Source organism: Oreochromis aureus, linkage group 14 (genome assembly GCF_013358895.1).
Source record: "Oreochromis aureus strain Israel breed Guangdong linkage group 14, ZZ_aureus, whole genome shotgun sequence".
Taxonomy (NCBI): domain Eukaryota; kingdom Metazoa; phylum Chordata; class Actinopteri; order Cichliformes; family Cichlidae; genus Oreochromis; species Oreochromis aureus.
Window position 1 is genome coordinate 21,300,971 of NC_052955.1, and position 11,383 is coordinate 21,312,353.

Below are 11,383 nucleotides of genomic sequence, written 5' to 3' on the forward strand. Positions count from 1 at the left end.
AAGAGAGTAGGCCCAGTGAGACTTGCTTTCAGGTACAGTTCTTTTATTTTTCCATTGGAAAGTTGCTTTCCAGATGCCAGCATCCCTGAGAACATTTAAAATGCAAACCTTCTGGACAGCCCCATCAGTGAGGTGAAACAGGCCAGCCAAAAGATATTCACATCAGCAACCCACAGCTCTGCACTGCTCTTTTTTCTTCTTCTTCCTTTTAAGTCTATTTTAATGATTAACCAGCATTGCCGTCCAGTCTCTGAGGCTGTTGCTTTGCGATGAGGATATGGTGCCTCCCTCTGCCTGGAGAAATAACTGCAGGCCATGTGTTGGGTTGAGAGCTGTCCATGGTAGTACTTTGTGAGCGGATATGATATGTGTACCTTTATTCTAGACTATACTATGGATCCCAGGAGAAGGAGAGCTCCGTGATGAACAGGCTTAGTGACATCATTTCAGCTTGAAATACATCATCGAGTAAATAAAAATAAAATCAAAGAGTTGCAGGTATGGTTGGAAAAATAGCATTGAAACAAACTAATAAACACAAACCATTAAATCCACTAATCCCCTTTAATCCCCGTTCAGATAAATCATATAATCTTTCCATGAGGTCTGTAGACAGAGAGCTTTGCTACTGTTTTTTTTTTTTTTAAACCTGTGTTACAGTTACTCTGAGAGTCTGTGACAATAAGAACTTTTCATCCCATTCAGAATCGTTCACCCCGCCACATACTTCCAAATCCTACCAGGAAACAATATTAAAATGCTGTTAGCTGGTGTGGCCATGTGGCTGCTGAAGGGTCTCCAGGGGATGTTTTTAGCAGCATGACTTCACCCTTGCTATTCCCTCCTTTTTAGTCAGCTGGACTCCTCTATGCGGTCATTTCGAAGCAGCCCCTGCGGTGCGTCTGCATGTCTCTCACGCGGCGGATGGACTGGATCTGGGGGTGGTGGGCTCCCCACTCATTCCAGTGCTTGAAAGGACCCATTTCAAGCATATATTGGTAGCCACGGTAGCCAGGGTACTGGTAACCCACCCAGCTATGAGAAGAAGACAGAAACAGAGGTGAACTACAATGCTTTAGCTTTCAGTTTTCAGCTACGTTGCTACACAAATGAGAAAGATATTTTCTGTATAAGACAACACCTCCCAGTGCTTCTTATTTTACATCTGTTTTCATATTTATTTGTTCTGCCTTTTCTTATTGCACTGTGGATTTCCATGTTGTAATTTTAAGTATTGTTTGGACTATATAGGTGTACACTGTCTGATGGTGTGATGGTGTGTCTGTGAGACTACAGATGAAAAGGAGCCTTTTGACTAATTCTGGAATCTTTGAATCTGAAAAGCCCAAACACATTAAAGCTATAAATCATCCTTATTATCTGACAGAGGCATTTTGGATTCTGGGTCATTGAGTCTACCAGTTATGGCCCAATCACCCTACAGTCAGGGTGAACAGTACCCCTCGATCACCCAAAGAAACAGGACAACATGCCCTAAACAGAAAGCTCAAACCAAGTGGGGATTTGGCACTGAGCCTGAGTCGAATTAGCCAAAAAAGATAACTAGAAATGGCTTACGTTCCACCGGTGACCTGAATGCTGGCAACACGATCCTGGAAGCCGTAAGACCACAAACTTGGAATATCCTCGTCGCACACTTCCATCTTACGACCCTCAAAGTTTGCACATTCATACAGGCAGATCTTGTGGTCCTGCGGGTCCTGTTGGAGAAATACATTGTTTGCCACAGATTGTGTAAATGTTCATATTTCTGTTCTAGATTAACAACCCCCACCCCCCCACCCCACAAAACCCCAAAACATAACCAAAGCATTATTAGGATTACTGAGGATAAATGATGTATGCATAAATACACAATGGTTGTGTAATACTTGTTATGTGTTTGAATATAAATGTTTTAGAAGATAAAATCAAATCCTTGAAAAACAACACTGAATACTTTTTGTTGTTTGGGTTTTTTTTTATAGTTCAAAATGAAACAGCTGCAAAAAATCTAATGAATCCTTTCATCCAGAAATGGAAAAAATAAAAAAAACTTTCCTTTGAGCCAGCAAAAGACAAAAGAAAGAATAGATGGACACGAGCTGCAACGTGAGGCGGACACCAGAAACAAAACCAAAAATTGACAGGCTGAAAAAAACCCTTCATGTCCACCACAACTTACCATCCGGAGAGGTCTGATTGACATGATGCGGTCGCACCTGTAGCTGTTGGACCAGGTGTCCCAGCGGGGGTACTCTCCTTTCTCCAGTATGAACATCTCACCGGTCATGTTCTGCTGCTCATACCCAACCCAGCTGGAGAGGCGGACAAACAGATAAGGAAAACGGGCAACCTATATAGTGTGCTGTCACTCATAGTTTGTCTAACACGAGGTCAGTGACTTACGGTCCAATCTCTACCCGGATGGAGCCGATTCTCTCCATGCCCTTCTCGCACAGGTTACGGCACTCTCCAAACAGGTCCATCCTACGTCCCTGGAAGTTCTCGTATTCATAGAGGTATATCTGAAAAGTAAAAACACACTGAAAGCATTCGTTTCTCGAGTACAGTACTTTAGATACATAATTACTTGTTTTCATGTTTTTTTTAGGGCTCTTCATGTTAAAAAGAAAACTGTAGCAGTACCTTGTGATTGCGCAACCCAATGACAGAGTGGCTGCCTATGCTGCCTTGAGCACCTGAGTGAGACATGATCAGCTCTAGAGGGAAGAAGCATGAAGTCAGTCAGCTGTTTTTAGAGATCCTGAAGAGGATAATTACTTCCACTCGACTGCTGGAACATGGCACAAACTCTAGCACGGCAATTAAATTAAAATAGTGGTCATTTAAACTCAAAGATTACTCTTTTTTTTCTTTTTCTAAAGATTCGCTGGATAGATTCTTGATGCTTATTTATTCAAAAGTAGGTTTTTCTCAGAGTTATCCAATGGCTGTTTTCAGATGTAGCTTGTTTTACTTTTGCAGTCTATAAAACGAGTCAACACAAAGCAAACTGACACAAACACAAAATTTGAAGTCAGTTTTTCTTCTGGCACATGCAGCAGTGACATCACAGTTGGGGTCAAGGTGCGAACTTCAACCACACCAGTTCAACAAAAACAGGGTTCAAGTAGAGTCAAGCTGCTCATTAAGGATAAAAAAAATCAGTTCTGGAAATGATTGAGCTCATTATAAAATAACAAAAATAAACTATGAGTGTCTTTATATTCAAGCACTTTGGACACATCGTTATTATGTGAACATAAATCTAAGGCTCATCAGTTTTTAATGCTTAGTTATAATAACTCACTTTATCAGATTTTGACCTTAAAGTTGTATTTACTGTGTAAATATTCCAGGACTGCAAGAACAGTCGATGATCATCCATAAAATCTGTTAATAGTGGCCTGAGCAGCTTTTTAAGGACAAAAGAACTGGGCGCAGTCTCTTCTCTTTCTCTTTCATGTTAACTTCAGGATGACAAATGAACACGTACTGTGTCAATATTCCTCCTGTTCAGGCCAGAGTTAAGGTTTAAGAGAAGAGGCAGTCCCTAGTTGGTTCTTTGAGTCCAAGGTGTCAGTAGACAGGAAAACAAACACAACATTTCCAAATAACGAGTCTAGCAGTTCTTTAAAAGTTAGAAAGAGGAAAAACTTACAGTTACAATTGAAGGAATGGCCGACCTTTAGAGAAAATGATGGACGCCGACCTTATGAGTGGGGATATATATATACATTCACATCCAAACCAAGTCTACAGAGGCAGGATTCTGACTTCTCATTGGCTGTGAGCTGGGGTCAAAGGGCACGCTGCTAATCCGTGGACAAGTCATGATGACTCAGCTGCTCCTTTTGTTGTCCTGGACCATTGTGGGGGACCAGGGACAGTCACTGCCATCAGCAGAAAGTCTGCACACACACACACACACACACACAGAACAAAGACACATTTAGGTGTGTTGTTCCGTGTGTATGAAGCTGCCGCTTCTCTCCGTGACTTTCTTTTTAAAAAGCTTTTTCTTTTTTTCATGTTTTTTCTTTTCTGTCTTTCATTTCATTTTCACTTCTTGCTCTGTGATATATATTTTTTGCCTTTCACATTTTTTTCTCTTTTTTTTGATGCTTCGTGCATGCAGTCTAAGCTTTTGAGCCCCACGTCTCTAATATGCTGACTGCAGTAGCTTTTGTATAGGCAGGCAAACGGACACTCTTTGGAACATTTGGGTGGTCGACAGGCTATAGTCATGTAGATAGACAAGCATCCATGATTGTATCATACAGACACATTATTTTCTACATGCACAGCAGCAGACTTGCAGAGTGGCAGCTTCTTGACATGACTTGTGAAGTGACCAAAAGACCAGAAACATTAAATGTATTTTTGTTTCCTATATTAAAATAAAAACACTGTCAGTGTCATTTTCTTTTTACAGTCATGGTAAAAGCAAGTACACTCTCCTTCAATTTTCAGATTTTATGTATCCGGACACAATGAAAACATAATCTAGTCCTTAGCAGGTTCTACAATTATGTAAATACACCTTAGTGAACAACTACAGCAAGTGTGAGCAACTCTATAAAAGCGGGACTTTTAGGAGTTTGCTGGTCTGTAGTATTCAGGTGTGTGCTAACACAATGCCAAGTAGGAAATACATCAACAATGATCTTAAAGCAATTGTTGCTGCCCATAAATATGAAATTAAGGCTATTTTCAAAGAATTAGAAATTAGTCATTCTGCAGTAAAAAAAAAAAAAAAGAAGAAGGAAAGAAAAAATACTCAAATGAAGAAAACATTCAAGATTGTCGCCAATCTCCCAAGAAATAGGCGTCCTGCCAAATCTGCACTAGACTGTGCAATGCTCAGAATAACTGTGAAAAATCCACGAGCTACATCTCAGACACTAAAGGCCTCAGTTAGCATGTTAAATGTTAAAGTTCATGACAGTACTATCAGAAAAGGACTGAACCAGTATGGCTATCGGGAGAAAACAAACCACAAAACCTCTGATTCTGTCACGATCCTGGGTCTTTTGATCCAGCGTTTTGACTTTTAGTTTATGGTTTATGTTTAAGCCCTTCAGGTTTTCTAAGTTCATTTTTTATCATGCCTAGGTTGTTATAGTTCTTTGTTATTAGATTCCCCTTGTGTCTTCCAACCCCTGTTTAGTCTCCCTTGCCCTTCATGTGTTTCATGTCTGTTATGTTGTCAAGTTCATGTAGTCATGTCTGCATTTCATTATGTTTCCTATTTTATTTTCTAAGAGGTTCTGTGTTTTGTTTTACTCTTTCCCTGTGGCGTTGTTATGTCCATGTTGTGTCTACTGTGCCTTTCTGTCCCATGTTTCAGATCCCTATGTTCTGTCTGCTCAGTTGCTGTTAAGTTTGCATGTCTTGAGTTCAGTCAGTGTGTTTCCTGTTTTACTTTGAAGGTCCGTGTCTCATGTGAGTGATCCTAGTTTTGCTTCCCTTGTCTCGTCCAGCCTGATTACTCCCACCTGTGCTCTCCTTCTGTGTCTCATTCCCTCGTTATCCCTCTGTGTATTTAAGTCCTGTGTTTCTCTTTGTCAGTGTCGTAGTCTCCCTCATGGCTGTGTTTTCCTGTGTGTCAGTTTATCCATGTCCCAGTTTAGTTTTGTTATGGTTTTCATGCCATTCTGCGATAAAGCAGCTTTTTGAGTTTAATTCCTGCGTGGTGAGTTTTGCGTTTGGGTCCTTCTCCTGCCTGCACACAGCCGAAACATGACAGGTTCCTTTGAACAGAGACCAAAATGGAGAAGTTTGGCCATAATGCTCAGCACCATGTTTGGAGAAAATCCCCCACACCTTATCAGCACAAACACTTCATACCAACTGTCAAGCACTGTGGTGGATGAGCGATGATTTGGGGTTGTTTCGCCGTCACAGGACCTGAGCACCTTGCAGTCACTGAGTCAACCATGAACTCATCTGTATATTAAAGTGATCTAGAGTCAAATGTGAGACAGATGAAACTTTCCTGAAGCTTGGTCATTCAACAGGACAATGATCCCAAGCCTTTTCTATATTGGTGACATATTTCTTTCCATTTAGTTTGGGTTACACTGATTTCAACACTGTACTTGTATCTTTTTGATATTTGAGTTTCACAATGATTTAGCTCTTCAGCCTTGAATGTAAGATCAGCACAACAGCTTCACTTAAAATAAAAAGAATTCACAGTGTCCATGTTTAATCAAGTGGTTAATTATTCAAATGCTGAACCAAAGGTTTCTTAGATAAAACTCCAACAGGTTTTCTGCTTCAAAGCATTTTATTTTTTCCTCACTGACCCACAATATGCAGAATGTGAAGCTTTAATCTTCGCAAAAAGAGTGTAGTTGTTGCCGCAGCCAGTAAAGACGCTTGTATGAATTTCTTTGCAGGGAATTAAGTCAGAAATTATTATTAATGTTTTCTGCCTTAAATACAAAATCATATTAGGGTGCATAATAATAACATGTGAAATGCCACCTATTCACAAACAGCCTTTGACTTTTTAGTGCAAAGCAATTTTTGGCTCCCTTTTCCTTTCTATTATTATTATTATTATCATCATTATTAACAGTAGTAATAGCAGTATGGAGGGAGAAGATGCGTGTACACTGGAAGGTCAGTTGTTCTCGTGTAAATGGTTTTCTCTCTGCGTGTCCTTTGTAAGCTCTGCATGCATGTGTGAGTGCATGAATGAAGCCATTGCATGTCTGTCTCTGTCCATGACAGTCTGCCTGCATGACTGAGCATGCGTGCACATTGATTTGAGAGGGGAGAGGTGAAAGGATCGGAGATGTGGGGTCAGTAGAAGCGGACATGATGTACAAATCTGAGACAGAGCACTTCGCATTCTGGAAAGACCTTGTGAGTAAACAAGAGACAAGTTATCTTTTGTATTAGAAACATTTTTAAGTCCCCCTAGATTTTGAAAAACATTTAATGATGAAAAGTCTATGCTTGCCTATCTTTTTTCTATTTTTTTGCTTTCTAACATAAATCTACTTGTGGTGCTTTTCCTATTTGCAGGGCAGCCTCTGCCAGGACTGTTCACATCTGTTATCTGTTATCAGACTAGGCCGTGCCAGGACTTGGTCCGGCCCACCGGTCATGGACCATTTGGAACTTGTGCTTATCTGCACTGGGCACCGTGCCCTCCATCCAGTCCTACTGCAGCTAAAGCCCAGCAGCTCAGCGCCGAACAATGCGCGGAGCAGCAATGTGCTGACTCCTGCCCCGACCCACAGGCCCAGCTGCTTTTCAGCACCGACATGTATAAATAGGTCCGTTTACTCTGAGGTCAGGACATCGTTTTTGTGGAGCCCCCTGTGAGCACTGAACAGCTATTCTTTGGGGCCGGTCAGGTAAGCCCTCTATCTCAGTCCATTCAGCCTATACAACCTTGTGCAGACTATTGTCACTTTACATTTTTGCATTTTTTTTTCTCTTTGTGGATTTCGCTGAGTCACATGAATGTAAAGACAGAGGGCAGACATGCATATGCAAAGGTGTACTGACCACACACAGGGAGGACACATATGCACTATGTCTACATCCGAACGTGGCTTCATCAAGTGTGGAGCATTTCCTATTGTTGGCTGTTTCAAACCCAAACATATATGACAAAGGCAGTATTGTTATATACGTCAAAACATTCTAATTAATGAACTTTGTAAATTTTGTTATAAAATTTGGTCAAATAAAAAAAAAGACACACAAACATGACACATAAAATGATGACAGTCTGCAAGATCCTCTTATATTTTGCATAAAAACTGCAGAAACGGTCGTTATTGTTTTAAGAGGTGTGAATGATAAGCTGTATGTTTAATAAATGCTATGCTCTTTACTTTGAAGGTAAATCAAGTCCGAAATACAAAGTAGCATGGCTCTGAACAACCCTAACCCACTGGGACCATGGAAGGTGAGTCTGATGCCCTTGTCATGGATCAACAACAAAAGAAGATAATGCTTTTAAATATCAAGCCTGGCCTGATAAATGTGTGACGTGTGCATCTGTGCACACATCAGTGTGTGCGCGCAACATGTGCATGCTACATGTATGCATTTGTGTCCGCTCCAGATCACAGTTTATGACCAGGAGAATTTCCAGGGGAAGCGTCTGGAGTTTACCTCAGCCTGCCAGAACATCATGGAGTGTGGCGTTGACAACATTCGATCCTTGAAGGTGGAGTGTGGCGCGTAAGTCACCCACAGAGAAAAGAACATCTTGAAACCAGAGTGTGACCTAAAACACATTTATCATTTATTAGAAAGATGTTGAAAGATCTGTCAATACTTAAACTCGAAACATCACACCTGAAATTACTTATAGACCTCACTTATAACTATTTAAAGTTCACTATAAGCTTTCTTTAAATATACAAAACATTTGCCTGATGTCTTCTAATTGCTCTGTGTTCCTGTGATCCAGCGATGCATTCATGTGTCTCTCTGTTTGTTCATGGCAGCTGGGCAGGATATGAGCACTCCAGCTTCTGTGGCCAGCAGTTTGTTTTGGAGAGGGGAGAGTACCCTTACTGGGAGTCATGGAGCGGCAGCAACGCCTACCACATTGAGAGGATGATGTCTTTCCGCCCCATCTGCTCTGCTGTGAGTTTCTGTCCTAAATCAGCAGCTTCTGCTTTTTCACCATCTATACAAAATGTAAAAAAAAAAAAAAGTATTTGTCTCGTGAAATGGTCCCATGTGTGTGTACAGCTCAATAGAGTGACTAATAAAGGCGCTGAGTGCAGCCTAAAATAGAATGGAGTGCATAGATTTTGGACCCAAATCACACAATTTTGATTATCACTGTGCAACTCTTTTACGCCTGGAAGGTTGCTACCTCATTACTACTGATATCCATACACCTATCAACAACATCTTGTGTTCTTTTGTTTGTTTTTCCTGGCTGACTCATGCTCGCACAGAATCACAAGGAGTCCAAGATGGTGCTATTTGAGAAGGAGAACTTCATGGGGCGCCAGTGGGAGATAAACGATGACTACCCCTCCCTGCAGGCTATGGGCTGGGGCAACAACGAGATCGGATCTATGCAAGTTCAGAGCGGCGCGTAAGTCTCGACATCAGAACTTGTATTACTCTTTACAGGCTTTGCACATGTTAAAAATGGCATAAGTGAAGAAGTGAAGTGATAGTGGCTTCCAGGCTTATCCACTAGCATCTAACTGTTGTCTTTTCCTCCTGTAGCTTCACATATATTTTGCTAAATGCATTTCATTTCACTAGCTGTCTAAACCACAAATTCCCCTCTCCTCCTCCTCCTCCACCAGCTGGGTGTGCTACCAGTTTCCAGGTTACCGTGGTTACCAGTACATCATGGAGTGTGACCGTCATGGTGGCGAGTACAAACATTACAGAGAGTGGGGCTCCCACGCTCAGTCCTTCCAGGTGCAGTCGCTGCGCCGAATCCAGCAATGAGACCCCGCGGCCTCCTCTCCCAGCCTCTCGCTCTTTACCTCCTCCAGATCTTCCCTCCTGTTCCTCCTCTTCCACCCTTAACCCAATCATTCCAGCACCTTCTGGTGCTTTATCATCGAGATGTTTACGACACTTTTCTTGTCTGTTGCCAAATGAAAATAAAGAGAAAACATGAGAAGAATAAAAGAAAGTTAAAAACAGGCCACTGAAGAGAAGCTCCTGACTGATGCCACGCTGAGGAAAGAAAAGGAGGACGCTAAAAACAGGCCTCAAGGCAGCAGCAGGGTGGTGATGTCACTCAGAGTCATTGCTCCTCATATTTGTGGGTAACTGTGGTGCTGCCAGTGTTCAAAGAAGAAAGAAGAAGGCAACTTAAATAAAGAGTCTGCTGCTAACCTCTGGTATGCTCAATTGTGATTTATTTTAAAGCAGCGAGCTTTACTTTAGGCTTCTCTGTTTACCTGTGACTATTTGCAGTGAAAAGAAGCTGGGAGCACGTAAGGGATAGTAGGTATATTGGTAGTCACGTTTTGTTTTACGCCTTAATAGAAGCAAAATTGACTTATACTTACATAACACCTTTCTACTCCATTTGAGCACTCACAAGTGCTTTCTACTACAAGTCACCCAATCACATCACTCACACTCTGATCAGGGGCAACTCAAGGTTTAGTATTTTGCCCAAGGAGTGTCATTAGCCAGTACTAAAGCTGGTTAATTATTGGAAAGCATGGGCATCTTCTTGAATCTTTTAATGTGGAAATGAGACTAATTACTTAAAAAAAATTCAGCTTTTAAAATCAGGACATGTTAGATGATTAGTTGCTGCTCCATCTATCCACACAGTGAGAGCCAGAGCAAACTGGAAAATGCATTGGGACTTCCTTATAATGGCTAACAGCAGGAAGCAACAGCACTGATAAGGAAACCACACAATGAAATTCTTAGATCCTTGATGCTAAACCTAGATCTAGACCTAGATCTAGTTTAGTTTGCTGCTGCAGCTTTAACCCCTGCAGTTATAGTTTAGCCAGAGCTGTCTGAAGTTAAGCACCTCGGGGGTTTCAAAAACTTCTACAACTTGCTACCAGCTCAGGGAAAACAAAGCACTTTGGAAACATTTTGAAGTCTCCTCAGAACCTTTGAAAGGAGAAAAATACATGCATTGAAAGATTTCTAGGGTGCATGTACATCCTAGCCTGGAAAATGTGAGGGTTTGTTTTTTTGAAATCTGAAGGCTCTGAGAGATGCGTTGGATTGCAATTTTGCAGAATTTGCTAATATTGGTAGCATCCATTCTTTCTCATTAGTGGTGATCATACAACCCCACAGGAGGATATTCCAAACTGGGATAATTTTGTTCTCCAGACACTAAATCTGTTGACACTTGTTCCTAAAATGACTGGCTTATACAGACGTTGATTTCTATGCTCTAAACATTGGTTTTGTGAAGAGATTGCAGATAAGGTGTTCATTCTTGTGGTGTACCGACATCAGACCTCCATTTCTTTTGGCAGTTCCTTCTTGTCTAGTCAACCGAGGCCCATAATGAGTTAATGACGCCCCACACATTTTTACAGGCTATTTAAAGTCTGCATTTGGTGACTCATTTGTAATGTCCGTTTGTTTCATCGATGGCCATAATAATCAATATTAATCTGCCCCGGGGAGCTGAAACTCTTGCAGAAGTCTGCATGTTTAATACCTGTTGTTATTAAGGAGTAACTATATGTTACCGCAGCAAATATAGATACTATTATAAAAAAAAGATTTCAGAATCAGAATCAGAAAACCTTTATTATCACTGCACAGGACACATGCAACATTACATTTATTTAGTTGCATGACATAATAAATTAAAAACCGTATGTAATAATATAAAAACGAAAAAGACAATGCAATGTATGAAACAATATACTTAAGAGAT

At 41.0% G+C, this 11,383-nt stretch overlaps 2 protein-coding genes across 2 annotated transcripts; one reads left to right on the plus strand and one right to left on the minus strand.

Moving 5' to 3' along the window:
• Positions 1-26: 26 nt before the first annotated feature.
• Positions 27-3,695, minus strand: crybb1l3 (crystallin, beta B1, like 3). Its single transcript, XM_031746692.2, has 6 exons — positions 3,665-3,695; positions 2,650-2,723; positions 2,410-2,528; positions 2,186-2,318; positions 1,579-1,721; positions 27-1,035 (listed from the first exon to the last, which is right to left on the minus strand). The coding sequence occupies exons 2-6, from the start codon at positions 2,713-2,715 to the stop codon at positions 867-869; spliced, it is 630 nt and encodes a 209-aa protein (XP_031602552.1). The 5' UTR covers positions 2,716-2,723; positions 3,665-3,695; the 3' UTR covers positions 27-866.
• Positions 3,696-6,795: 3,100 nt separating this feature from the next.
• On the plus strand, positions 6,796-9,851 carry cryba1a (crystallin, beta A1a). The gene is made up of 7 exons (XM_031746689.2): positions 6,796-6,879; positions 7,042-7,376; positions 7,870-7,936; positions 8,096-8,214; positions 8,484-8,625; positions 8,946-9,088; positions 9,309-9,851. The coding sequence occupies exons 3-7, from the start codon at positions 7,898-7,900 to the stop codon at positions 9,454-9,456; spliced, it is 591 nt and encodes a 196-aa protein (XP_031602549.1). The 5' UTR covers positions 6,796-6,879; positions 7,042-7,376; positions 7,870-7,897; the 3' UTR covers positions 9,457-9,851.
• The last annotated feature ends 1,532 nt before the right edge of the window (positions 9,852-11,383 follow it).

Bases quoted from the DNA above. Each gene is read 5' to 3' on its own strand.
- cryba1a (XM_031746689.2), top strand. From the start codon at position 7,898: ATGGCTCTGAACAACCCTAACCCACTGGGACCATGGAAG. The intron at 7,937-8,095 runs GTGAGTCTGATG...TGTCCGCTCCAG, and splicing joins ACCCACTGGGACCATGGAAG to ATCACAGTTTATGACCAGGA. The intron at 8,215-8,483 runs GTAAGTCACCCA...TGTTCATGGCAG, and splicing joins TTGAAGGTGGAGTGTGGCGC to CTGGGCAGGATATGAGCACT.
- crybb1l3 (XM_031746692.2), bottom strand. From the start codon at position 2,715: ATGTCTCACTCAGGTGCTCAAGGCAGCATAGGCAGCCACTCTGTCATT. The intron at 1,722-2,185 runs GTAAGTTGTGGT...TTTCTCCAACAG, and splicing joins CAATCAGACCTCTCCGGATG to GACCCGCAGGACCACAAGAT. The intron at 1,036-1,578 runs GTAAGCCATTTC...TTCTTCTCATAG, and splicing joins ATTCAGGTCACCGGTGGAAC to CTGGGTGGGTTACCAGTACC.